Source organism: Lontra canadensis, unplaced genomic scaffold (genome assembly GCF_010015895.1).
Source record: "Lontra canadensis isolate GAN:19392208 unplaced genomic scaffold, GSC_riverotter_1.0 scaffold29, whole genome shotgun sequence".
Lineage (NCBI taxonomy): Eukaryota > Metazoa > Chordata > Mammalia > Carnivora > Mustelidae > Lontra > Lontra canadensis.
In genome coordinates this window covers 17762364-17789913 of record NW_022631023.1, presented here as the reverse complement: position 1 = coordinate 17789913, position 27550 = coordinate 17762364, and the positions used below count along the sequence as shown (strand labels likewise).

General features: G+C 40.5%; 1 protein-coding gene across 7 annotated transcripts in view; it reads right to left on the bottom strand.

The window, feature by feature from the left end:
• The window catches only part of APP (amyloid beta precursor protein), a 265962-nt gene extending 241050 nt beyond the window's left edge, over positions 1 to 24912 (bottom strand). For 6 of the 7 annotated variants that reach the window (XM_032865490.1, XM_032865491.1, XM_032865492.1 and 3 more), the window contains exon 1: positions 24758 to 24905. In XM_032865490.1, coding sequence (XP_032721381.1) covers positions 24758 to 24814 — 57 coding nt within the window. In that variant the 5' untranslated portion in view covers positions 24815 to 24905. Of the gene's footprint in view, positions 1 to 24757 lie in introns of all 7 variants that reach the window. The other variant, XM_032865489.1, reaches the window with a different exon arrangement.
• Between the last annotated feature and the right edge of the window lie 2638 nt (positions 24913 to 27550).

The window sequence follows — 27550 nt, the reverse complement described above, 5'->3', positions numbered from 1 at the left end:
GATCATGGACAAAAAGGATCATGATTTGGACTCTCATCTATAAATCAGGAGATAAAATTCTACCCAACTCATAGAACACTGTGGGAATTAAATGAGCATGAAAAATTGCTTAATAAGCAAAAATAAGCTAATGATGACATGCAGATCTGAGGTTGCAAGTGCCAACACTGAGTCTAATTACAACTTTCAGAAAATTACATGTCATTTATCCACTTTATGAGCCTCAGAAGTTTGCAAAAACCACAAACCAACTTGAATGTTCCTTAATGTTTTATTAATAGGCTGACAGTGTATTTTACAATTTCCTAATTTTGCCTACATTTTGGGCACAGCCACATTACAAGAGGAAAGAAAACAACAAAACCAAATGAAAGAGAACAGACTGTTTTTAACTTTCTACTGACAATGTGTATCTGAAAGGCAGGGCTGCGGATGACGGAGTTCTTCCACTTTGGGGACAAGAAAGAGGGATAAGGTTACATGCTGTCACTTATAAACATGGGTGTGTCCATGAGCAGAGTCACTGAACATGTCTAGCAAATGTTATGAGCCAATCACCAATGCTGGCTCACAGCAGTAGTAATAATAAATATTCACTGTGTATACACGATGTCCTCTGGGCTGTGTTATTCCTTCCAATCCTCACGACACCCCTACAAGTTAAGGTACTTTTCTCATGAGTCCCAATTTACAGATCAAGAAACTGAAAAGAGTAAAAAAGGGAGTTTCAAAAAGAAACAATATCAAGTTATTCCATGAAGAGTTTCACAAAGAAAAAAAAAAGCTTTCAAGGATTCTGAAAGGCAATGAGCTGTTGGGCTGGACCTGGGGAGGGTCTCTGACCTGCACTGAAGGCCTTACCCTCAGAGATGAGCACAGCTGTGTAGACCAGGTCACACTACGTAACCCTAGGACACACAGCATGGAGAAGGTAAGAATAGCACACACACGTTAGGTCCAGATGACAGGGTACACAAAAGGAACTCTTGTAACCATTAAGGTGATTATACTGGCATTTCAGTGGAATATATTCGGGGAGGGGGGGGTATGAGTGGCTTGATAAATACCAACACAGGCTTCTTTAAAGATGGCAGGTCCATTCTGAACAGGTGAACTATCTTGGCCACCAAGTCGGGCATGTTGGGAAATTTAAGAAAGCTGAACCACCAGGCTTTTCCCCAGCCTGATGCTTCTTCCTATGGGCTTTGCTAAGAAAGTTGTGGCTGGTTTGTGGCAGTAACACGTCTCTGAATGGATGTATCATGTGCTCATTTTCACCAAGCTTCGCACTTAATTTTCTGCAGAACCATCTCAATCCTATTAGATGGTCCCCTACTCAAAATCAGGGCACCTGGGTGGCTCGGTTGGTTGAGCATCTGCCTTTGGATCTCTCGGGGTCCTGGGATCAAGCCCTGCATCAGGCTCCCTGTTTGGTGGGGAGTCTGCTTCTCCTTCTGACCCCACACCCTGCTCAATTTATTTAATAAATTAAGTAAAATCTTAAACAAAAAAAAAAATCAAGACAACAATTCCTCAGTAATAATTAAGAAAACCAATTTAATATATCCTGTCAGTAATCGGCAAAACTATGGTAGAAGAGTCAATACTGTATTTATGTAAAAGGAGGTCAATTAAAAAAACAACCGAGCCACCCAGGTGCCCTGAAGCAGACTTCCCTAAAGTTAATTAGAAATTTAAAAATCTTTATTCAAGGGCACCTGGGTGGCTCACATGGTTGGGGGTCTCTCTTCTGCTTGGGTCATGATCTCAGGGTCCTAGAACTAAGCCCTGCATCAGACTCTTTGCTCTGTGGGAAGTCTGCTTCTCCCTCTGCCTCTGTCTATGATCCCTCTCCCTCTGTGAGAGGTTTTGCTCTCTCTCAAATAAATATATAGAATCTTAAAAAAATTAAAATAAAATAAAAATAAAAATATTTCGTCAAGGCCAAAGACAGCTTTAGAAAATTCAGTATTCCTTTACATTATGCCCTAATACAATCTCAATTTATTGTTTTAATTTAGCATGATATTGTACAAATATTTTCCATCTTAAGCAATGTACATTTTATTAAAATCTCCCATACCCAAGTAGTCATTAAAACATTTGCCACTAATTTAAAAGGGTCTACATTCAACCTTTAATTAAAAAAAGTTATAGGGGTGCCTGGGTGGCTCTGTGGGTTAAGCCTCTGCCTTCGGCTCAGGTCATGGTCCCGGGGTCCTGGGATCAAGCCCCATATCGGGCTCTGCTGGGCGGGAAGCCTGCTTCCCCCTCTCTCTCTGCCTCCCTCTCTGCCTACTTGTGATCTCTCTCTCTGTCAAATAAATAAATAAAATCTTAAAAAAAAAAAAGTCAGTTATAATTTCCATGTATTATGAAAATATAAAATAAGATTAAAAACAAGTATTTTATCGGGGCGCCTGGGCGGCTCAGTCCATTAAGACTCTTGGTTTCACCTCAGGTCATGATCTCAGGGTCTTGAGATCAAACCCCAAGGCGCTGAGCTCCACAGTGAGCATGTAGTTGCACTGAGCTGAATCTCCTTGTCCCTCTTCTTCTCCCGCCGCCCCGTAGCATGCATATGCACTCTCTCTCTCAAATAAAATCTTTAAAAACAATAATAATAATAATAAAGCAAGTAATTTTATCACGGTCCATTCTTTTCAGTAACTTTCTGGGTTAAAATGCAGGAAATATAACAAATCCCAGTATAAAATTCAGTGGGAGACAGAACGTTTCCATTTGATTGATGATAATTCCATAGCTAGCATTAGGATCAACTTGAGAAATGGTATTACAAGCACCAACACTAGAAATTTTGAGTTGAAGGAGTTGCTTTGTGATGTTCAATATAGAGCAAATGAGCATGAAGTATTTACTTTCAAAAGCAAGTTTTGATATAAGAATCAGTTACCCATGAAAATAAATAGATGAAATTCACTGTAATGAGCCAGTTTTATGATACAATAAAACTTGCTATTCTCAACTTTATAAAAGTAATGTTCCTTAGACAATTGAGAAGATTCTAGATATCACACCAAAATACATGCCTTCCTAAAATCAGACATGTTTTAAATGGAATGGGATGGTTGGTCTGTGGAAAGAAGTTCCTGAGGACAACTGAGGTGATTGACTCCCACCTACCAAAAATGGCAGAACCAGGGAGCTACACAGCTGAGATGAGGTGGGACAGACATCGTAGCGGGGCACCTTTCTAAAGTATCTGCTTAGTGACCATTCAAAAATACAGGTGATAATGTAAAAAGTAAATATGTATTATCTTCTCCTCTACTTCACTCTCTCATTAACCAGAGGCAAAGTTTGTTAGATGTACTTGATTCTTTCAGAGATGGACTATGCAGCTATCATACTTATTAGGATAGACGTGAATATCCCCACCTGTCAAGATATGTTCTACGCACGTAAATTTTGTTCTGTATATAAAATTTTCCTCAATGGAATTTATTATGCTTGCTTTCTGCAAATTCCTTTTTGCACTTAATACTATTTTAAATGTATGGTGGAATTCTACTCCAGTTTGGAGCAACAGTAAAAAAATACATTTGTTTAGCTGGTAGAATTAATGCTCTAATAATGTCCTCTTCTTTTTCCTTTTAAGATTTTGTTTATTTATTAGAGAGAGAAAGAGCAAGCGAGAGAGAGCATAAGCGGAGTAGGGGAAGGGCAGAGGGAGAAGCAAACTCCCCACTGAGCAGGGAGGCTGGATCCAACTCGGGGCTGGATCCCAGGACACCAAGATCATGATCTGAGCCGAAGACAGATGCTTATGCCCACTGAGCCACCCAGGTGCCCCTAATAATGTCCTTTTCTATGGGCACTCATATAATACACTATGCTACTAACTCCTAGAATTGCTAAATTGAAGGGTATACACATGAAGTTCTGAACAATTTGCTCTTGAAAATTTCTGTACCATTGACAGTCCAAGAAAATGTGTTTTTTCCCATCCTTGCCAGCTCTGGCAAGACTCTTCAGTTTCTGCCAATCAGACGGTTACAAAATGTTATGTTTTAATTTGCATTCCCCAGATTACTAATGAGATCGAACCTAACTTCATGGGTTTGCTGGTTAGTATATTTTTTTCCTGAGTACTACCTATGAAATATTTTTTCCTTTGCTCATTTCCTTTCAATTCTTTCAGAGGCTCATAATGAAATAAATATGTACAGCTAAAATTACATGACTGAATTTATTTCAAAAGAACCCAGTGAGGAAAAGGAGAAGTGGGGGAGTTGTTTGGCTAAAACAAGACAATAACAGATAATAAGGTTAGAAATAAGCTTATGATTTCTGAGGCTGGGTGACAGGTACCCGGAGACTCACCATACTCTTCTCCTTTGTGTATGTTTTAAGATTTTTCATGATAATAGTTGTAAGAGGGTTTCACTAATTTTTCTCTTAAGATATTCATATTTAGTATTTCTAATGGATTTGTAAGAGCACTTTATGGAATAAAGAAATCTGGGGCACCTGAGTGGCTCAGTGGGTTAAGCCTCTGCCTTCGGCTCGGGTCATAGTCTCAGGGTCCTGGGATCAAGCCCCACATAGGGCTCTCTGCTCAGCGGGGAGCCTGCCTCCCCCTCTCTCTCTGCCTGCCTCTCTGCCTACTTGTGATCTCTGTCTCTGTCAAATACATAAATAAAATCTTAAAAAAAAAAAAAAAGAAAAGAAAGAAATCTGCCCTTTGTTACAGACTCTCTAAATATTATAATCACCTAGCTTCTTTTTATGGGCAGATATCCCAATATCACTTAATGAATAATCTATCCTTCCCCGCTCTGATGTGGTAAACCACCTTTATCCCGCACTAACTTCATATCCCACACTAAACACATATAAATGCACTAAACACTCACACAAGTTGATTTCTACACTTCTATTTTGTCCCCCTAATTTCTCTTAGCCTGTGCTATGCAGTGTTAATTTTTGTACTTTTACATTTTTCTTTAGAATTTTTTCTGGCTCCTCTTACCTCACAATTCTCCCACAGGACATTGTAAATAATTGTGTTAATTTTCCCAAGTGTCTCTTTGTAAACTTCCCTCCCCATACAGCTGCCTCATTGGTCTTCTCTTTTACATCCGTATATTTTCATGGTTCCACCTAGACTCTCATCGGTTGCATTCAGGCTCTGAGTTCACTTAACATACTGCTAGCACAAAAATGTTAAATAATTCTCTTCTCAGTGTAAAAAAAAAAAATATATATATATATATATATATATTTGTTTGGCTGCTGTGAAAGGTCAAGCTGCCAAAACAGACTAGTGTAACATTTGAACGCTACCATTTATATAAGCCTTATTTTTATGAATAAGCACCTGACTAGAAATTTAATAAAGGAGCATGTCATAACCAGTCTCAGGCAAAGGGTTTTAAATATAATACACTAATTTTAGTCAGAAGCATTTCAGTTTCACTTTATCTACAGTTTCATAGAAAGATGTGACTTCTTAAAGGGGAAAAACATCTTTTATACGGCTTGATTAATTTATTAGAAACAAGCAGCTGGGAGCATCTGTTTTCACAGAGCAACTGTTAAATTAATCCATATTAAATCGGCCTCAAAGGACTTGGATGCGGCTACAGGATGTGGGTGTAACAGGATCTCAAACAGGAACACCTGATAGGGCCTTACACATGCCAGGTCAGAAGGAAGACTGGGGTTATTAGCAGGGAGGAGAGTATATCCTTCTAGAATCAAAACATCAAAAACCCAGCAGTCTGTTGGGTTTGTCTTAAAAAATCCAATTCCTCCCCCATGCAGAATAAGACCCCACCCTAAAATAAAACCTCCCCAAACCAAAAAACATACCGTCATATTCAACTTATATTTTGTGAATTAATGAAATTTATAAGTCACCTGAAACCACTAACGGTCCAGTGATTTTTCTCCTGAATATAGTGTCTGCGTGACAGGAGTACAGAAACGCACTGATAAAGTGTGAAGAGAAATGCACATTTCTATTATATCAATGCCACACACAGGCAGTTCCAGGAGACAGAAGGCCTGCCTACCACTATTTCAAGGATCTTCTTCAGGTGCTAGAAGCGGAACAGGTCCCTTCAGAAACATCTCTCAATTATCTCCTTTCCTGTGCTCTGTGACATGTGGTAAACAATTCATTTGTTTTCAAAGGGGTTAGCAGAGATCTTTGAAAGATAGCGGTCAGGAATTCTGGGACTGTCTCCAGCTGGTCTAAGCAGCCAAGGCTGTTACTCCTGCAGGGTCACTGGGGAAAATGCCAAGGAGGGGCAGGACTGGGAGGGGCAGGAAAAAGGACAGGCAGGGGAGCCGCATCATGGGCGAGCATTCTGCAGATTCCTTCCCTTCTGGGTTCTCTTCTGGGTGCACAGACATCTCAAACTCTAGCAATGTGACCACAAAGATTATGCAGAATTTTAAAGAAGTCATTCCTCTTTTCAGATGTTGAAACTGTTGTCAAGGAAATGTTGAGACCCTCTGGCCTCCCAGCTGTTTGACAGCCCCAAAAACGTGAGGCTAAGCGGAGAAGTGTCACCCGCAACTGGGCCTCTTTCCTAGCCTTGGCATTTGTCGGGGTCAAGTGTAGCTGACTCGAACAGCAGGGGCAGTTTTGAAGGGTCAAAGAAGAGATGCTACAAAGAAGCGTGCAGTAAAAATCAGAGCCATCATTCATTTCAGAGCCTATTACTGGCCAGGCCCTGGACTTCCTACCTCCATGTTAATTCAATTTTTCTGCTGATCAACCTATTTACAAACACTTTGTAGACATGGAAATTTAGGTTTAGGAAAGTTAAGTCATGTTCCTGTGGTCATAACTCTAATAACTGAAGGAGTCATGGACTTAGGTGCAAGGTCTAAATGTCTCCAACATCCATAGTCTGGATTATTCTATTTGGGGTGAGAGAAAGGGAAGGAATAAGATTGGGAGGGAAGGAGTGGCTGCAGGAAGACATCACATGGATGGTGTCACCTCGCAGTGGTGAGCCTGGAGGGAGTAGAGCAACAGGACTGAAGGCGGTAACAGGTCAGACCTTATTCGTTATCAAGTCCCGGCTTAATAGCTTGCCTTTTCCAAGAGGAAGGACTGGTCAAACTTCGCCCTCATTCCACTTCACTAGAGGCAAGTGGTTACATACCTAAGTGGTTAAGAGGAAAGAAATGAAGACAAAGTTTGAACATGGTTTGTGAGCTCCCTCCAGCTCAGACTTTACCGGTTTGATACATGGAGTGGGGATAAAAGTAGTTACCTCCCAGGATGCTGTGGAGGAGGACAGGAAAAGTGCTTCCAATAACGCATGGGTCATAGAAGGAGCTATGTAAGTTTCTTCTTCTCATTATTCTTGTTATTTTAGCAAAAGCCAAGGAACCATCTATTTTTACAAATGCTAAAAATAGAGGTGTTTATCTCAGAATTTATAAATCCCAACAATATGACATGATTGACTGCCAAGTTTCTAATGCAAGCTCTTTTCCTTGTGACCAAAAGAAAAAAAAAAAAAAAACAAAAAAACTAACAAACCTGAAATAACTGTAAGACAGTATTTTCCCTTGTCCTAAAAATCTTTCAATACAGAGACAAAAGTGAATTATTATATATTGTAAGAGCTCTTCAAAATGTTTAGAATACAGAATGTCTTCCATAAATTCCTTTTGATTGAAACATACACTTTTTTCTAACACCGCATGAATTCAGTATTGAAGACACTTATGTTAGTTTTTACAAATGATTCATCAATGTGAACTGCTATTGATAAATTATGCATACATGATTGGTGGGACATTTGTAACAGTTCGCATACTTCCTCAGACAGCATGCCCCACAGTCCCACCTCATTGTTCCTTCTAACTTGAATACTTAAAGGAGAGGAAAAACGTTTTTCCTCTACACTCTTAGGTTCAGTAACTGGAGCCATGCAAATTAAACCGACAAAAGGCAAATCAATGAGAAAAGCCATACAAATTTTATTTGATGTAAATATTTTTACATGGGATGGGATAGGGTAAGGGAAGCTTTATAAAAAAGTGAAAGCCACCAAGAAACAGTGAGTTCTGAGAGGCTATTTTCCATTTTAACAAAGAGCAGTAGATTGTGGAGACATGATGAGACTAAGAAAAAGGTTTATTTAGGCTTCTGAGAGTGGCATTTATTCACTATATATATGCAGTATTGTATTTATTTATAAGTAAACAATGAATAAACAACATAGTCCCTGCTCCAAAAACCTATAATATGAATTACAAAACTGTTTACTAACCACATAAACAACAGTTAATAATCAAAGATTATATGGTTCTCGCTAAATGGGCTCTACAACTTTACAGAAGGTTCTGTGGAGGAGGCATCTCATCACACATTACTAAATTTAAAGCTCTTTTCATAGCTAAATATTCTTACCTTTGGGAACTTTACAGAGAAAATGTTTCTGACATTTCTTAGCCACGTAAGGTCAGGACACAGGACAGACTTTAAAAGCAGGGAAAGGAAAAGTAGGGTGGGCTTTACTGACATCCCCGTAATCATGTAACAAAACTGATGCTCCCACTGGATGGCTCCAGTAAACTGAGATCACAATTTCAGTGATGGCTACAGCAGAGCTCCTGGCTATGTCTACCTGCCAAATCTCACTTCTTCCTACGAAAGTGATCATGGAATTATTAAATAAGAGGATGGCTCGATGGAATCACTAGGTCAGGTTTTCTTTATTTCCTTGTTAACCTCTGACGGTTTCTGTTCCTCTCATTTTCTTTAAGTACTACATTATAGTTGAAGGACCACCACACTGAACACCACTTGAGGGCTGCAATTTTGATAATTCAATAAACACTTAAAATATCTACAGGTACTTAGCACATAATTCTTTCCTACATCACTACTTTCAACCTAAATTTGGGCTGGAAATGCCAAATTAAAAAACACACACCCACAAATTATAGAGCCCCATGTTGCTATAAACAGTTTCATACATCCATTAGACATTATATTTACCAAAAGCTTATAATAGCCTAAGATTTATTTTTTTTAAGATTTTATTTATTTGAGAGAGAGAGAACAAGCAGGGGGGAGGCAGAGGCAGAGGAAGAAGCAGGCTCCCCACAGAGTAAGGACCCAGTGTGGGACTCGATCCCAAGCCCTAGGATCATGACCTGAGCTGAAGACAGATGCTTAACCGACTGAGCCACCCAGGCATCCTGTAATAGCCTAAGATTTTATGTTACAGAATAAAACGCGGGATCTAAGATGGACCATAACAGTGCGATTTAAAAAATGCTTTTAAAAAAATGATATAAAACAGACACTTAGGGATGGTAGGATTAAGCACACTTGTGTATTTTCTCTAAGTTACCTACAATATACTTGTAATACTTTTCTATTTAAAAAACTCTAATTTAAACATAATAATAATAATAAAGACTCCCTCAAACATTAACAAGCTCTAAACTTCCGTTTCTCTTGTATATATTTACTATGCAAATGTAGGAAAAACTGTTATAGAGAAAAAGTATGGTGAATATTTTAAGTTTAAAACAATTTCTTTAAGTTTAATAGACAACTGCCACAGAAAATAGTTATCTCTGTACTTTTAAGTCATTCCTGCAAGATGTGATTGTCTTCTTCTCCGTATTGTCCCATACATCAGCATTTGTGAAATTCAGTGTGAAGAAAATACAGTGCCTGCTTAACTTAAAGATCAATAATGCCTTTTGGGTAAAGGCGAGCCACAGATAAGAAGTCCTAAGGTTCAGATAGAAAAATGGTTAAGTCTAACCCTTCACCAAAAATCACTAAACCTAAGTCACATGAAAAAATTTAAACTCTATTCAAAGCACTCTTCCACAATTTACAACATCCAGGCTGGTAAATATTTTAGAAAAATAACCTCTAACTCTCAGAGTTCATCCATCACGCACCTTCATATTGTAAAACAAATACTTTACAGCAGTGATCCCAGGAGCGCACCGATCTCCTGCCTTCGCCAACCCACCCTGCCATGCAGAACGCTTTCCATATTTGCTTACATTCTGAAAGTAACATGCCAGGAGTGCGTCAGGCTTCAGTTGTCAAGAAATATCATACTTTAAGTGTAATTGGGTAAGAACTATGGACACACACATGGGCAACCTTCCAAAAAATAAGAAAAGAAAAAAGAAGGCTTAACCCCATTGTTTCTAGGAACAGACATCATATACAGCACAAATCACTTATAATAATACCTTGTTGATCTTGCCCTTCAGTATCTGACATTTCAACCGGTGTTCAGAGTCACATGCCCGGGATCTGAAAGGATCCCCCCAATTCCTAGTTGAACAGTGCGCACTCCAAAAGGGATTCTAGATGTACCTGGTAATTTTATGTACCCTGCCCGAAAACAGTTTTGTCCAGACTGGAGCATACCTTCTGGAGTGGGCAAGATTTTAAGGGCCTGGCTCAATATTTAACTGAGAGGAACCACCTAATATTTGGGAGACATACTGAAGTTAGTCACAGCAACATAGAACAGAAAAAGGAACAATCAGCAGAAAGAGACCAAAAGTCAGGGGGCAAGGATTGGGCTTTGATACTAAGCAACCCAAGGTTTCTAGATTCCAGTTTCTTCATCTGCGAAATGAGGGAACTTAGAAAGGGCTTCTAGATACTACCTGCTCCCAAACCTGATTCTTTTTCTGGACAACAGTGGGTTGAGTTGGCCCTTCTAACATAGCGGCCCTGTCCAACATGGTAGCCACTAGCCATGTGTGGCTACTGAGTACTTCAACTGTGGCAGGTCTGAGCTATAATATGCTCTATGGATAAAATTCTGAAGACATAAGGTGAAAAAAAAAAGAATCTGATATATTTCACTAATAATTTTTATACTGACCATATGTTGAAATAATATTTTGGATTTATTGGGTTCAGTCTATAGCATATTAAAACTAGTATCACCTGTTTCTTTTAACTCTCTCATGTGGCTACTAGGAAATTCTGAATTACATCCGTGATCCCATTATACATTTATTGGACAGCTTTGCTGTTGAGTTAGCCCTGAGCATTAAGTGAAAGCCTGGGGAACTCTGGGATGAAATGACACCAGGAGAGCATTACAATGGAACATTACCATCCCCTGCTTCTTCGCCATTAGGACTTGGAGCTTATTGTTTCCACAGGCACTTATAGCCTGTTTTTGCAGTTTCCTTTGAATTAAATATATAAAGTGATTATTTAATCTACTTTATAAAGATGACCACAATCTTCTTTTTTTAAACTCACACTTGCATTTACAGGAGCAACTAAAATGAACTTGCACAGAGCAACTATATTTTATTGATGTCTAACTAGAAACTTTCCCACTAGTTTTTCTGATCTGTATCAACATTTAATGTATTTTAAATGATCAGAGAAGTAGAATCATTAGTAGAGAGCTTGTATACTTAGCAATACTATAGGCTATGAACAAACCTAACAAAACATTTATACAATTCAGGTAAATTAACAATCTCAATTGAGAATACTCAAGTAGGGGCTCCTGGGTAGCTCAGTTTTTAAGCATCTGCCTTCAGCTAAGGTCATGATCCCAGGGTCCTGGGATCGAGCCCCACATCGGGCTCCCTACTTGGTGGGAAGCCTGCTTCTCCCTCTCCCACCACCCACCCCCGCTTGTGTTCCCTCTCTCACTGTGTCTCTCCCTGTCAAATAAATAAATAAAATCTTAAAATAAATGAATACTCAAGTATTCTCAGAACATATTCCTGGACCGCCAACTTCTTCAATGAGGTGATCTTAAACAAAGGCATATGTCTAATTGCCTACAAAATAAACTACCAACTATTTAAAGTCAATAAAACCAGCAATGGTCCCTAACTCTGCATTTCAGAGCCAACTAAGGGCAAACCCATGTCAAGTATTTTCAGTTATATAAAAACAGAACAGAATCCAGCATAAAATGCATGTCCTTTGGTGAAATTACTTCTTCAAATTCTACAAACTATTTATGACCATTATAAAATTATGTTGGAATTAATGATCATGATTTTCTTACATTTTCAATTTCTATCTAACCTACCATAATTTAAAAAATTTTTCAAACTAGGGGTGCCTGGGTGGCTCAGTGGGTTAAACCCTCTTCCTTTGGCTCGGGTCATGGTCCTAGGGTCTTGGGATCGAGCTCCGCATCGGGCTCTCTGCTCAGCGGGGAGCCTGCTTCCCCCTCTCTCTCTGCCTGCCTCTCTGCCTACTTGTGATCTCTGTCTGTCAAATAAATAAATAAAATCTTTAAAAATAAAAATAAAAATAAATATAAAAATTTTTCAAACTTATATAATTACCACTTACTCTTTTTAGGGGGAAAAAAAAAAAGCATCAATTTCAAAATATGGCCAGGGTACTATTAAAGGAATATATATTCAAACACACAAAGGTTACTCTTCCTGATTCTCATCACCAATCAACTACTGTTCTGGACACATGAAAGTTATCATCGTTTTTCTAAATATAGTCTCTAGAACTGAGAAGATAAAATATTTCCTTGACAGATACTTCAAAATGAAAACAAAACAAAACAAAACAAAAATGCTCATATTTAAGATGACCAGACTTGAACGATGTCTTTGATTACTTTATAGACAATCAATCAAGGGTTCAAAAAGAATGAATGTAAAAAACAAAACCTAGAATAGTTGCAGAGGAACCTTGATGTTTTGTAAGTTTCCTTAAGATAGAACCATGTACCATATATAAAACTCTTAGGACATATATTAAATACATCTTTGGGTACCGTTAAATACCTACTATAAAACCTCAAACACTCCCTAATGTGAATGATTATATCCAGTCTGCTCAGGACTCTAGGGTTTTCCCACAGCTTTATTTCATTATGTACTTTCTGATAAGTATCTTCATTTGACCACTTTTAGAGTAACTGAATAAAAAAACAGATAAGGAATTAAGACAAATTTTAAAACGGCGGTTCCATTTTTACTCATGTAAATATATTAAGGTTTACTTTTCTCTTTTCCACAGATTGTCCTATTCTGTTTTAATAACACAGGAACACACGAGCATATTTGAAATGCTATGCAGCAGTGATAAAAAGATAAACATGGTAGGCAAATCTGGCTCAAAAGAGGTTCTCTGTACCATGCTCTTTTGTAAAACCCTCAAAGCTTGTTTTATCTGCTATTCCTTTCAAAGAACAAACATAACAAAGTTGCTTTAGGGAAGTCTCAAGATCAAATGAAAGATAGTTTACCAACAGGGAGAGTAAACTGACTGCCATGACTTTCCAAAGAGCACTCCACTCTGTTTTCCCATCACCCTGATTGGAAGGGCTTCCCTGGAACACACGTCTAAACCATCTTGGATGCAGGTAAATAGCCAGAGCCAAGTCTTGGCTCTCGGGTATTCCTGCCATAACATTTTTTTAAAAAAGCATTCCCCATCTCCATTCTTAAAGACATGTGTCCTGTGAGGTTAGCCAACATGGAAGATGTGGGCAAATCCCAAAAACCTACTCCAATTGCTCAGAGAATCCTTCCTTTGGTCTGATTCAGAATGTTTTGGAATCTACCCCCTGCACATTCCAGAATGCCAGCTATTTGTCACCCAATATCCTATCCTTTCCTTATTCCATAAGAGAAGAATCTAGAATGTGTTCCTAGTGGAAATATTCCAGCTAATATACTACATGTACCAGGCTCCCTAGCAGGGAGGTGCTACCATCTGGTTAATGGGCTTAAGCAGATATTGACAAGGACTTCAGCAAAGGCTCCTAAATGTAACTGATCAATAGTCATCAATGGCTACTACCCCCATTTTAGGAACATCTAAAAACAGCCCCACTGCTAAGAAAATGAAGTCTGAACTCATCAAAGCATCTAAAACTCTTCATCTCCTACCATTCCCACACCATCTTTCCCACCCACATCCCTATGGCTTCCTCTCTTGAACCTCTACACCTTCACTCTTCCTTCTGTCTGGAAATCCCTACCATGTCCCCAGAATTAACCCCCACTCATCCCTGAAACCCAGTTTAAAGACCGATCACCTCTGCTATGAAGCCTCTGTACATTCCTCCGTGGGAACCTTTAGCATACTGGGCCTAATTCTTTCTGCATCTCTTTCTTCCCCTATCAGGCTGCAAAACCGAGGCACAAGCTGAGTTACTTCTTTGTTTACTCACAGTGCCACAAAGATTATAGTGCTCCTGTCACCCCTGAAACACAGAAGGCATCCAGTACATGTCCATAAAATGAAGGATGTTTTCCAAATTTCAAGAGGAAAGGGAGAAAAATGCAGTACAACAATAAATTAATAATAATAATAAAAAAAAACACAACTCCAAATCGGTGTCAATACAACAGAAGTCGATCACAAACGCCCTGAGAAAATTTGGAATAGAGACAAAATACACGAACACATAATTCAAATATCCAATTAAACATCCTGCATTAAACCTTCCCCTCATCTGCTAGAAGAATCGATCAACAGGCTCGGATTTGTGTTCAGTGTTCCACTTCTGAGATGAATGAGCAAGCAAGCAATGAGGTTATGTGTCAGAATTTTTTTAAAAAGCATCAATAATTTAACAATGGTAATAAGCCTGTTGAAGAATATTTTAACCAATGACTTTTTTTTTCCCCCTGGGGGGGTAGTTATGCCAAAATTTTTTTCTAATCTCCTAATCAAGCTATTTATGAAATCAATAAATACAACTAAAAACACATACACGGGGCGCCTGGGTGGCTCAGTGGGTTAAGCCGCTGCCTTCGGCTCGGGTCATGATCTCAGGTTCCTGGGATCGAGCCCCGCATCGAGCTCTCTGCTCAGCAGTGAGCCTGCTTCCTCCTCTCTCTCTGCCTGCCTCTCTGCCTGCTTGTGATCTCTCTCTGTCAAATAAATAAAAAAAAAAAAAATAAAAAAAAATAAAAAAAAAAAAAAATAAAAACACATACACATAAGAAATAGCCCCCCCAAAACTGAATACTTGCCATAGGCGCCCTTACAGCATGACAAAAATTTCAAAAATTTACAACTGCAATGTGTAAGCTGCCTTCACATTCCAATGTCCCATCAGCTCGCCAAGAACGTTCCCCCCCACAAAACAACTGGAGGATTTTAAAATATAGTTTACTGTTATTGGATTTAAATTTTCTGGACTCTGGGGTGTAAGAGGATTTAACACTTGACATATAACATTAAAAATAAGCCTGAGAAAAAACACTGGCAAGATATAAGGCTAATCATAATGACCTCAATTAGATTTTCAATGCCTGTCAAGTTAATAGCATATAGTGGGATTGGCTTCAAGCCCGTGAACTTGAACAGTACAATTCTTTTAGAGAACAGAAGTCACAGAACTTAATTTTTGTCTTAAAGGGCCAATTCTGATCCTGCCTCACACTAAAGAGGTAAATACCAGCTGTAAAAAAGCAGAAAAGCAGCAAACTGAAAAAAGACAATGATAATGAAATTTTCATTTTGATGGTAACTCAATTTAATTCCAATACACAAATCTTATTCAAACAAAATCATTTCTCGCCACCCTCAACTGAAACTGTCCCAATCAATCTCAAGATTGATGAAATATTTCAAGAACGAGACACTTTTGCTAGGCCAAATGAATTTCTTAAAGAGTTGCAAATGACTGAACATTAAGTTATTGAGAGCATTTACAAAATTTTTTCACAATAAAATATTTCAGAAAAGGCTGAAAGAAGAAATTTTATTTCAAAGGCTTTAATTTTCCCTCGGCACTTGCAGTGAAGGGTCATTCACAATTTTTTAGACACAGGTTAATTCAAATGTCAAGAACTAAACACATCAATTCTTTATCACCACAATATAAAATTTCTAAAGTACTCATTGAAAATATTTATCAAATATTACTACTAAATGCAGTGGTAGTGATGAAACAGGTATAGCAGCGACGCCTACATGGCTCAGTTGGTTGAGCACCTGCCTTCGGCTCAGGTCATGATCCAGAGGTCCTGGGATCACCTGCTTCTCCCTCTGCATGCCCCTCCCCCTGCTTGTGCTCCCTCTGTCTCCCTCTCTGACAAATAAATAAACCTTTAAAAAATTTACAAATACGCTTAAAAAAAAAAGAAACAGGTATAGTAAACTGTGATCACAATCAGTATTAATTTTTCTACCCAACCATTACCGTTTTTAAATTATTTAACCACTCTAGATCCCCCTGTCCCCAGTTTTTCTCCTATATCATGGTGAATATATAGTTCTCTCCCTCAAATATCTAAGTCTACATTTGTATAGGGATGAGATCAGAGACCCTTCCTGGTATCACGTAAAAGATCACCCCACAACACACTTCCATATAGCATTCCCCAGATACCCCTCACTCAATTTTTTCCTAGTCCCCTACTGTATGCTATTTATTCTGTCTACCCCTCACAATACTATAAGCTCCCTTAAGGGTAGGAGACTCAGAAGTATTTGTTAAATGAAAAAGTGCGTTTTCCTTTGCTGGTTGTGCCCTTAAAAATCTGTCTTTCTGTGTATGTAAAAATGTTATTAACCTTTCTATAAAAATTTCAATTTTAAATTGTGAATAAATTTAATATATAAGTACCTATGAATAAATTATTCTTAGAATGATCAATCCACATATTTGCAAGTTTCTATGGGAGTTTCTTTTTCTTATTTTTTTTATTTTTATTTTTTTTAATAAACATATAATGTATTTTTATCCCCAGGGGTACAGGTCTGTGAATCACCAGGTTTACACACTTCACAGCACTCACCATAGCACATACCCTCCCCAATGTTCTATGGGAGTTTCTTAAGAATGCATCACTTACATTTTCAAACCAATATGCTGCGCTGACAAAATTGTATTTGTTGAAACAAGCCATCAAAAGCAATTAAGAGCATCAGTATGGGAAAGATTTGATCTCAAATATCAATTTTCATGAGACATTTTAATGTTAGTGTCTGAAGAGTTTGCTAAGATTTCAAAAAATTTGTGTCAGTTTTGAAGGTTCAACCTTCAGGGAGCCTGGATGGCTCAGTGGGTTATGTGTCTGACTCTTGATTTCTGCTCAGATCACAATCTCAGGGTCCTGAGATCCAGCAGCCCCAGGCTCTAAGCTGGCTATGGAAACTGCTTAGGATTCTCTCTCCCTCCTCCTTTGTCCCTCCCTGCTTGCGTGCTCCCTCTCTCTCTCTCAAAGAGTAAAATAAATAAATAAATAAATAAATAGATAAAGGCACCCTTCAAAGTAAATGCGGATAATTCTTTTTTGAAAGATAAAAAGAAAAATCAATAAATATGGTTAAGATGGCACATTGTCTATCTTTATCATGGGTACCTATAAATTCCATTAATAAGATGAGTCGTGTTATGTATAAAAACAGTAATTATGCTTATGAAAATTCATCCAATAGTAAGGGCAGATATAAAAAGTTCTCTTTTGGACTAATCAAGCCTTAATAAACAAACACTATTCTATTTTCGATTAAAACTAAAAATTATGTTGCCTCATTAATTTTATAGTAATTAAGTACATACAGACATGGAAACACTGAACAAATGAGTTTGGGGGTGAGGGGTCAGATCTAAGGTACACAAATATGCCCCAAGGGTGGGATTAAATCTCTTGTGTTTCTTCCTGCAAAGAATCTCCACATGGTCAAAATATATTACAGTCATTAAAGGGTCAAAATTTAACAAAGACTCAAGAGTAATAATGCATTTCTTCAGGTATCACAGATGACTTTTCTTGATATACCAGATCTCTTATTCTCATTAAGTAGTCTTTAAGGCTACAAAGTAATGTATCAGTCTCTATCATCTTGGATGACTGCCTAACACCCTAACATTCTTCAAGGAAGACATGACATGGGTTTTTATGGAAGCAAACTGAGAGCATAGGACAAACTGTTAGACTCTCTTAAGAAAGAGAATTAGACCGAAACAATTTCATATCAACAAAATTAATCTCCCCAGCCAAAAAAGTAACTTTTCTTGCTCAAATTTCTCAGCTAAAAACCATCTGAACCCAGAAAAAAAAAGTAAAGAGAAAGACCATCTGGAAATTCAAAGATACAAACACTGTTTGTAATAATTAATAAGACTTTAAGATTCTAGAATGTGTTCATCTACAAAACAGGTTTATTGTTCTCTTCCTTTTTCTGAACGTTTATCTTGCTTATGCCTTGTCCCTGCTCACTGACCCTATACATGGGATTATGGTAGCATCTCACTCATTCCTCAGGGTATCTACTCTGATGTTTATTCCAAACATGGCTACATAATTGCATTCACCTACTTGAACCCACTTTTTTTGATTGAGTAGGACAAAGATAAATACAAAGCTGGTGTTAACAAAAACCCACATAAATTCTTTCGTACTTTGCTTATGGATTCTTCCCTGTGTTAGTCATTCCTCAACCTCAAATATCCTCAGCTTCATTTTGAAATGGAGATTGAAAACCTCTTATTATATAATAAACAAACTATGCTGATTTCTCAAAGTATGCTTTTAATTAGGCAGATCACTATAAAGTTTTAAAGATGTGACAGTCATCATCTGCCTGATATCATTCATTTTATTTTAAAAACTACTTCTTATAGAAATGCTGCACTTTCACGCAGTTTGCTTTCTGGTTTCCTTGTACTCTGGTGAAGATGATTTCACGCTTCCATTTTAAGACCAAAATCTTTTGCTGGCATTTGAAATCTTCCATTTTGGCCTAGATGGGGAAAACTGGTTTAATAATTTTTTTTTAGAAGACATTTTGCTAAAAACTAAACCAAGCTTGTTCATAGGTCCTTGTGCATAGCTGATAGTCAACTAATAGCACAGTTAATAATCAAGCCAGTACACAAACTTGTTCAGTATCAGACAGATGTGGCAAGCCGCCCACATGCATACATTCAAAATAGGTCTTTCCACTGGTGTAAAAACTGCTTATGCTTTTTACATATTTCTGCACTGTTCAAATTTTTCAATGAACTCAAACTATCTTAATGTTTTACAAAAACCCCAATTGAAACATAAAATATACATATTTAGTGAATGAAATTTTAACACACGTAGTCTAAAAATTTTATCTGCACTGTCATTTTTAAATTTAAATAAAATTCATTTGTTTTTTTAGAGACCTGCCAATGTCCTGCAGTAATCTAAGCTGGCCAGTTAAGTAAGGTAGTCATTAAGTCAAATATCATACCAGCGTTTTTTCCCGTTTGTTTATTTGTTTTTAACTTTCAACCAGGTATGACTCAAATATATCCATTTTACTTCATCATCATCATCATCATATACAGCAGTAACTAACACACAGTGCCTCTAACGTGCCATCGTATTATATATATTAACTCATGTACTGTTCCAAGCATTTTACATACATATATTTATACACACAGACATACACACAGAGATATCCCCATTTTACAAAGGAAAAAACTGAGGTATGGAGCTAGCCCACAGTCAATAGCTCAAAAGGGGCAGAGCCAAGACTTAAGCCCAGTCTAGGATCTTGATCAGTGTGAGATGCTACTTTCCTTGAACGTGTGAGAACCCCAACAATCACGTGTTGCCTGCCTAACTTCACAATGGTATCGAAATAAGTATTATAAATGTGGGAACAGTTCTACTACTTTCCATAGAGCCGGGCTTTTAAAAAACCTCTCATCTTCCCCATTCAAGCACTACCTTCTTTCATAAAATACTATAATCCTAGCAAAGTTCAAGCTAAATCTGTCCCATAGGTTTCTTCAAAAATGTAGCCCAACTAAATCTAAGCTCCTTACTGCAGCTAAAATTCCATACATGTGAACCTAAGTCCTCTGTCTCCACTCACTTTCAACAGTCAGCTAACTAATCTACCAAGTGTCACATTTTCATAGCACTATTAATTGCTGAACATGGCCAAGGCCTTTTTTTTTTTTTTTTTAATGAATTACACTGACCCCCGAATGAGGATTTGAACTGTGTGGGTGCACTTATCAGACTTTTTCTGTTAAATATAGTAAAGTACTGCAAATGTACTTTCTCTTCCTTATGATTTGCCTAATTAACATCTTTTCTCTAGCTTCCTTTCTTGTAAGAATACAGTATAGAATGCACATAACACGAACTATGTGTCAACCAACTATACTATCGGTAAAACTCCCACAGTACTAATACGAATAAAATCAATATTAGTTATACCTTATTTCTCATTCTAACCCAATTTTTGGTTGAGTTCTTCTAAAACAGTGGCAGTAATGTCTATTAATCAGGATTACTCTGAAGAAGAAAATATATTAAAAAAAAAATACCAGTGCCCTCACAGAAATGGTTATTTTTTAAGCTGTCCATATTACACTGAAGAAATAGTTACATAACATTTTCCCCCTTCACTATGGTCTCCATTTGCAAATCCAGTTTGAGCGTTTAGGTACTGTTGGCTTTTTTTTTTTTAATTAATAACAACATATTAAGAAATAAACATTTTGATTAAACTTGCTATTCAGTAAGGGGGCGTGCTCATTCCTTCACCTGATTACCTCTGCTTGCCACCCCTCCAGCTCCCTCCAGCCCCTCCCCATGAGGGTGTCTGTACATTGGCTCTGAGACACAGGGAGATGGCATTTCCAAAGACTTGCCAGAGGCAATATTTAGCATGAATCCCCACTCCATACACTTGTATCTCCCTAGGAGCCCACTCTGAAAAGGAAACCATTTCACAATAAGGAAGAACACAGAGATGCAGAAACTACCAGCAAAATCCAAAACACAAAAATAACATTTTATTTTCCCACTCTCCTCCTGGTGCCCCAGTGAGGCACTTTTTTCCTCATGTACTCACTTCCCTTGGTCAAGCTCCAACTGAGGACAGAGTAGCAAAACCCTTAGATCTTGCTTTCGGCCCCTTCCCCCTTAGCTCCTTATTCCAAAACCCCAACTCCTCTCCAGAGTGTACCCCCCCTTTCTGTCTCAGCTTCAGTTTCTGTCCCACTTCAGGAACACAAACTTATGATTTGTTTCTTGTCTGTCTTCCCCACTAGACTGGAAGGTTCACGAACAAATAGACCGTGTTGTTCACAGTATTTTCAGAGCTGTGGACAGGGTTTGGCCCAAAAAGAGAATTAATACAACTGTCCCAAGTGAAGAGATGGAGAGTTTAAGAAAATGAAACCCCACATTTGCTCCACCCATGCCCTCAGGGGTGTGTGTGTGTGTGTGTGTGTGTTTTCCTTCCCAAGAGGGGAAAGGTTGGGAGAGGCCTGTAAATTCTGTAAACGCAAAGACTTACAGTCCTTTCCCCAGACCTGGGGTACAACGCTGACTGGAAATGAACTACCAGGAAATTCTCTAAGATTATCTCATCTCATTGTTCCTTTATTCCTTAAATATAGATGTTTATACTGTACGGCTCTTACTCAGTAAACCACTTAATCTGTACTTTCCTCTTGGTATTTAACACTTTCTAGTTCCTACTTAGTCTGCAAACTTCCTGTGAGCAAGGGGAATGCAGTCAAATTAAACCTTCCAACCCAGAGCTTTACATTTCAACTACATTCATAAGGTTTATTTTTGCATTTTTAATTGACATAATAAAGCAGAGAGTAAAGGAGGACTATGTTAAAGATGCTTTCTAAGTGTCTTAAGGTAATATATGTCTCCACCCAGGTCAAATTTGCAGGAACAGTATGTACATTTCGACTGAATTTTATTGCATTTCTTCACTGACAATTTAGCGAACATAGAATACGAATGGCATATAATAGCTATGCTTATGTCTGGAATGACTGACAACCTTCATCTTCATACAAATATCTATACAGACGTCTCCAGTATGCCATAAACAGGACCATAAAAATAAGGAGTTTCCAGCTCCAAGGAGAAAGCCTGATCCAGAGGATATGTTTTTCTTCAAACCATTATTCAGTTTGGACCACATTATTTCTTTTGTATTGTTTTTCAATCAGTCATTCCCAACTTAACCTTGTAATGTATTTAGTTGCGTGTTCCTTTTGCCTTCCCCAGTCAGAGTCAGGGGTCGCTATTTGATCTGGAATACTTCTCTGCACTACTAATAGCCTCCCAAGTGCCATCAGGCGCCTCTGCTGGTTAGGGTGAGTAGAGAGAAGCTTTTGTGCCCTGATGGTTGTCATGACCTCCCGTTTAATAGCAAGAAACAGTGACTCCTTATAGATCACGATCAAATCTGGGCTCCACGGTTCTGCGTACAAATGTCTACTTTTCAGGCAGTACTAGTCAGTCTGAATAGGTATCTATAATCTGTGAATTAGCACCATGATCAAAGCAATTCAGTTTCTAGGTTAAACCCCCCTATTTAGGCTAAACCTCTCGATACAGTAAACTCAAATTTAAAGAAGCAAGTGTAAGTAAGTAAATGTTAGGGCCCTTTAATTTCATACTCTCTCAGTACACCAGGCAAATTAATCAACTCAGGTAATAACCCCAAAAGCGGAGGCCCCCGTTATCATTGCCCTTATTTATTTTTTCAGAGCCACCTGCAGTAGACCTATTTTCTAAGCCCTACAAGACATAAACTCATAATTACATCTTTCAGTGGACAGAAATATAGCTGAATTAATCCCCCTCAAACCTCGTAACAGTGAATTGCCTACCCTTCCACCAATGCTTTGCAAAACGGACTAATGTGAATTTCACCTCCACTCTTTGAGGGAAGTGGCAATAACAAGTAAAAATGTCCAAAAGAATGGCAGAGAGAGCAAAGAAATGCACACAAGCCAAAAAGTAAATCTGAACCGTATTTGCCTACATGCTGCCTCTTTTTATACAGAAACAAACAAACCAGTGGTCAAGAAAGTCAAATATTTACATTTTGGCAAAAACTTCAGATATAAAGGTTGTGATATGCTTTTAATTAATTTGTGGGGTTTTTTTTTTTTTTTAGTGTGTAAGGAAGACAGTAAGGAAAGTAACAGAGATACTAGTAAGAATAAATTAACTAGAGGAAAAAAATCCCCTTAATAAATGCATTTTAAAAAAATATAGAAAACTAAATGCTTCGCCTCTTGAATCAAGCTGTCTTAACTGGTTCTAGGGTGATTTCTGAGCCACTTACAGGTAAAAGAAGGGAAAAAAGTTCAATAACCTTATAAATTCGGGACTAAAACTGCTGTGCTGTGATAATCTGCATAGCCTCAGCGTAATTACAGAAAACTCTGGTCTAAGAATTGTGAGGTTGGTTTTTTGGTGTTTTTTGTTTTTGGTGTTTTTTTGTTTTTTGTTTTTTTTTTTTTGAAAAGGAGGAAAAAACATTTGGAAAAATTGGGAGAGATTGCAAATAGGAAGATACCAAATGGGAACCCAAAGGATGCGAAATACACCAAGTGTCACACAAACAACTTCTTAGCACCTTTAGGTAAAAAGAAAAATAGTCGTTTTTGCACAGGCGTTAGCTGAATGTTCGAGAGTTGGATGAATGGAGAAGACTTGTTATACACCTAGCGGTGGGTGGATTTCACCAGGCTGCAGCCTTCACACCGCTTTTCTTTGCTGCACTGCAGAGGCGCCATCTTCTCCGTCTTAATCTTCACTCAATTCAATCCTTTTATCTGCACCCTAAAAAGAAAGGCCCCGAGGACCCTCCCCAGCAGCTCGCGCCCCCAGGGGGACTAAACCAGACAGCTCGCTGCCAGGGAAGAGGCCGCGCCTTAATCAGACAAACGCCTCCTTTGATGCACAGGAGGGGAGAGCTCGTGCCTCCCCACCACCCGCCACTACCCTTACCAGACGCACACCCCACTGTCCGCATATTTCTCCCCAAGGACTTTCCAACCCAGCACAGAATTTGCAAGCCCCGGAGAGGATGGGGAGTGGTTGTAGAGGGGCCCCGAGGCTCCGCCACGGCGGCCCCAAGCAGCGCCCCAGCCCCCTCCGGGACAGACGCGCAGCCCGGGGAAGGGAGTCAGGCGGGAGCCTCGGTGTGGCGCACAGACCAAGGCGGCCGCCTCAGCCACCGCGCCCCGGGCTGGCGAGGGCGGGGTGTCGCGGCTTTTGTTCCCAGGAACCTTCTCCCTCTCCGGAAGAAGCTAGAGGTGCGGAGCGAACGCCAGGGCCGTCCAGGCGTGGAGAAGGTGCGAGGTGGCCGTGGGTCTCCGACCCCTCCCATCTCTCTCAACTTAACACAAAAGGGAGACGCAAAATGTACAAAGTTTGCCTGCGGAAGGTGGTGCGCGACCCCGATGGGGTCGCACTGAGGCGGCCGCAGCTAGCAGCCGCCAAAGGGAAGGAGCTGGGGGTCCGGAAGGGAAGGGGTGGTGGGGATGAGAAAGGAAGGTGAAGCGGGGCGGAAAAGGCAAAGGGTAGGGGGGTGCTTCCCGAGCTGTCCTGACTCTTCCTAACCAGGGCCCCAGAGAAGGGCAGCGACAGAGCTGAGGACAGGATCCAGGGACGCTGCATTTTCGGTTTTCCCCACGTGCTCCATCCCCCTTCCCCCTATCTGGAAGTCTCTCGCCTCCCCCGGCCCCCGCTCGCGAGGCAGGGACTGAGTCAGGATCCGAGCTCAGGATCCTTCACCCCTCCTCGCCCCCAACCCGCGCGGACCGGGAAGCCCGACGCCTCGCCAGTTCCCTCTCCGCCGGCCGGAGCGCGCGTCCCCGGGGCAGGGCTGGGCCGGAGGCACCGATGCGCAGGGCGCCTGCAAGCGGGGGCGTGGGACGTGGAGGGGAGAGGGGTCCCCCGGACTGCCCCCGGCTGCTTCGGATTAAAGACTTGGGGGAATCGGGTTCCCACCGTATTCCCCCCTCCAATTTCGAGGCGCGGCACCCACCTCCAACGCCCGAGCCGTCCAGGAGGCCAGGAGGACCAGTGCCAAAGCGGGCAGCATCGCGACCCTGCGCGGGGCACCGAGTGCGCTGCTGTGTGAGTGGGATCCGCCGCGCCCTGGCTCTGTCGGTGCCGTCGCCGCCACCGTCACCGCCGCCGTCTCCGGTGGCCCCGCGCTCGCGCCGCTCCGGCTGCTCTCTCCTGCCGCTGCCGAGGAAACTGACGGAGCTGGAGCGCGGCGGCTGGGCTCCGAGCCCGGCGAGTCAGCTGATCCGGCCCACCCCGTTCGGCACCCGAGAGAGACCCCTAGCGGAGCCGCCGGGGAGCTGCGCACGCTCGGGCCGGCAGGGGCCCGCGCCCCCGGCGCCCACAGGTGCGGCGTCCTCGCCTCCTCCGCTCCCCACGCGCCGCCCCGGCCGCCGGCCCCCCGGGCTCCGCAAGAGAGAGGGCGAGTCTGGGGCCAGGAGACAGACGGTGCAGAATCGGGGAAAGGTGAGTCGTAGGACGTTTGGGCTCCAGAAAACTCGGGAGCGCTCCCCGCTCGTCCCCGTGAGCTTGACTCATCCGACCCCGCAGGCCTCTCGGGGATGTCGTATAAAGGCTGCTGCTGGGGTGCGTTTCTATCCGCATTTCGTTTTTTGCCTTGGTTTGGTGGGGGGAGGCGTTTCTGGCAGAGAATAGGAACAAGACAAGCTTAAAAGAAATAGAATTTCTTTACTTGTTGAGAGAGTAAACGCCTCATTTTTTGGATTTTTTTTTTTTTTTTTTTTTTACCCCTTCAAAAGCAGCCAGGAGCAACCTGGAATATCTATCTTTAGAACGAACCAAAGGAGAAAGGCACCGGACGTGGCGAACAAGGGGGCGACCTATTTACTTCTCCTTGAAGGAAGGTTTTTTTTGTTTGTTTGTTTTGGGAGGGTTGTTGTTGTTTTAAGTTTTGCTTATTTGTTTTGTGGTTTTGGTTTGGGGAAGGGAACAGTCAGCAGGGATTTTTGTTTGTTTGTATCAGGTAGGGATGTAACATCCATCTGAGATGAGGGTGAAGTCAAAGTTTGAAGGGAAAAGATTTGGAGAGATGATGCCTCCTCGACCCTCACGATTAAGAATGCCTGACCTCAAACTCTGACCTTGTTCTTCATTGTGTCTGTCCTAAATTACAGAAATGAACCTACTGGGAAGCCACTTTTTCCTAGATTAAATACAAACCATCCAATGCCCTGTTAGTGTTTAGCTAGGCTAGAATGGTCTAGAACTGCCCAGCCCTGCTCTTGAACTGAAGGAACTCAAGTCACTAAGCCACCATCCATTGTGGTGCTAGTGGCAAGGAATGAAGCCCCAGCTTCTGGCCATTGGGATAAAGGATCGGCCAGGAGGATGCTGACTTCCTTCCTGGGAAGTGAACATTCATCTGCCTCTCCCCTAAATGTTGTCTTCTGTCATTCCCTCCTCAAGCCATCCAGTCCTGACCCTTGGGCTACTTTTTTCCTTGTTCTTTGAATATCCTCAACAAATAATAGCAAATACTTGTTACAGGGTAAAACTTGTTTACATGCTTTATGTTCTTTAATTCCTCCAAAAGCCAGTGAGGTCCTTCCTTTTATTCCCAGTTATTAAGATAGGAAGCTGAAGCTAAGCAAATCCCAACAGCAAAGAACAACACACATTTACCACCACACCAGTTCCCTCTGTCCTAGGTCTGTATGAACGATTTGAAGGCATCCGAATGCAAAAAGCAGTATAACTCCGAGATGGGGAGGGAACAGCGGCAGCTACAAATTGTGCAGAGTCCACTGCAAAATGAAAAAAAAGTAGCACCCTTTGTCTAAAATTAAATATTTTATTTTATTTTTTTGAAGATTTGATCTATTTGACAGAGAGGAGAGATAGAGCGCGCACGCGCACACAAGCAGGGGGATTGGGAGCGGAAGCAGGCTCCCCACTGAACAGGGAGCCCTGTGTGGGGCTGGATTCCAGCCCAGTGACCTGAGCGGAAGGCAGGTGCTTAACTGACTCCCAGGCACCCCCAGAATTAAATATTTTAAGGTGGCGAGAGCAGAATGTTAAACAAATCATGGGGCTCCTTCCGAGCTCTGGGCCGTGTGTCATGCAGAATGCATGCCCAGGAAGCCGGTCCTAGGGAAGAGGAAGCAATTTTTAATAGTATGGGATTTTATTAAGCACAAACTCAAAAATACAGAGGTGAAATTATGATCTGTAAAAATAACAGTTCTTAGATTTAGCATTTTCTCTTTCCCCTGTTGAAATTCCCCTGTTGAAATTCAGGGCACTCACACATTCCTTGGACAAGATGTTCTCCAAGGAAAGATGATTAGCTCCGGACTGTCAGAATGATGGACATTCTCTGCATTTTCTTCTGTTCTACCACTGCTCTGAGATCCTCATGGTTTTTACTTTTCAACCATTATCTCTGTTCTGCATTTAATGCCATTTCCTGCCCTGAGGTGTCTTCTGGATCCCCTGAGCAGGAAATGCAAGAACATCTGTAGCCAGAAGAACCCTGCAGAACTGTGGGCGGGAGTGACCACCCATTGGTAAGAAAACTCCACACCAGCATTCCGAGGGATAGAGGCTTCAATGCCTCAGTTTGTGAGAGGTTCACTGGCTCTTTAGACAATGCATTCTGGGCTTTAGGGTTACTAGAAAGTTCTTGCCCCATTGAAAGCTCACATTCCTTTCCTTTAACCTCCCATTTAGATGTCCTTTTTTGTACCCCCGTGACCAAGCAACTAGTCTATTCCATACCACAGAAATTTATTTTCTCACAATTCTGGAATCT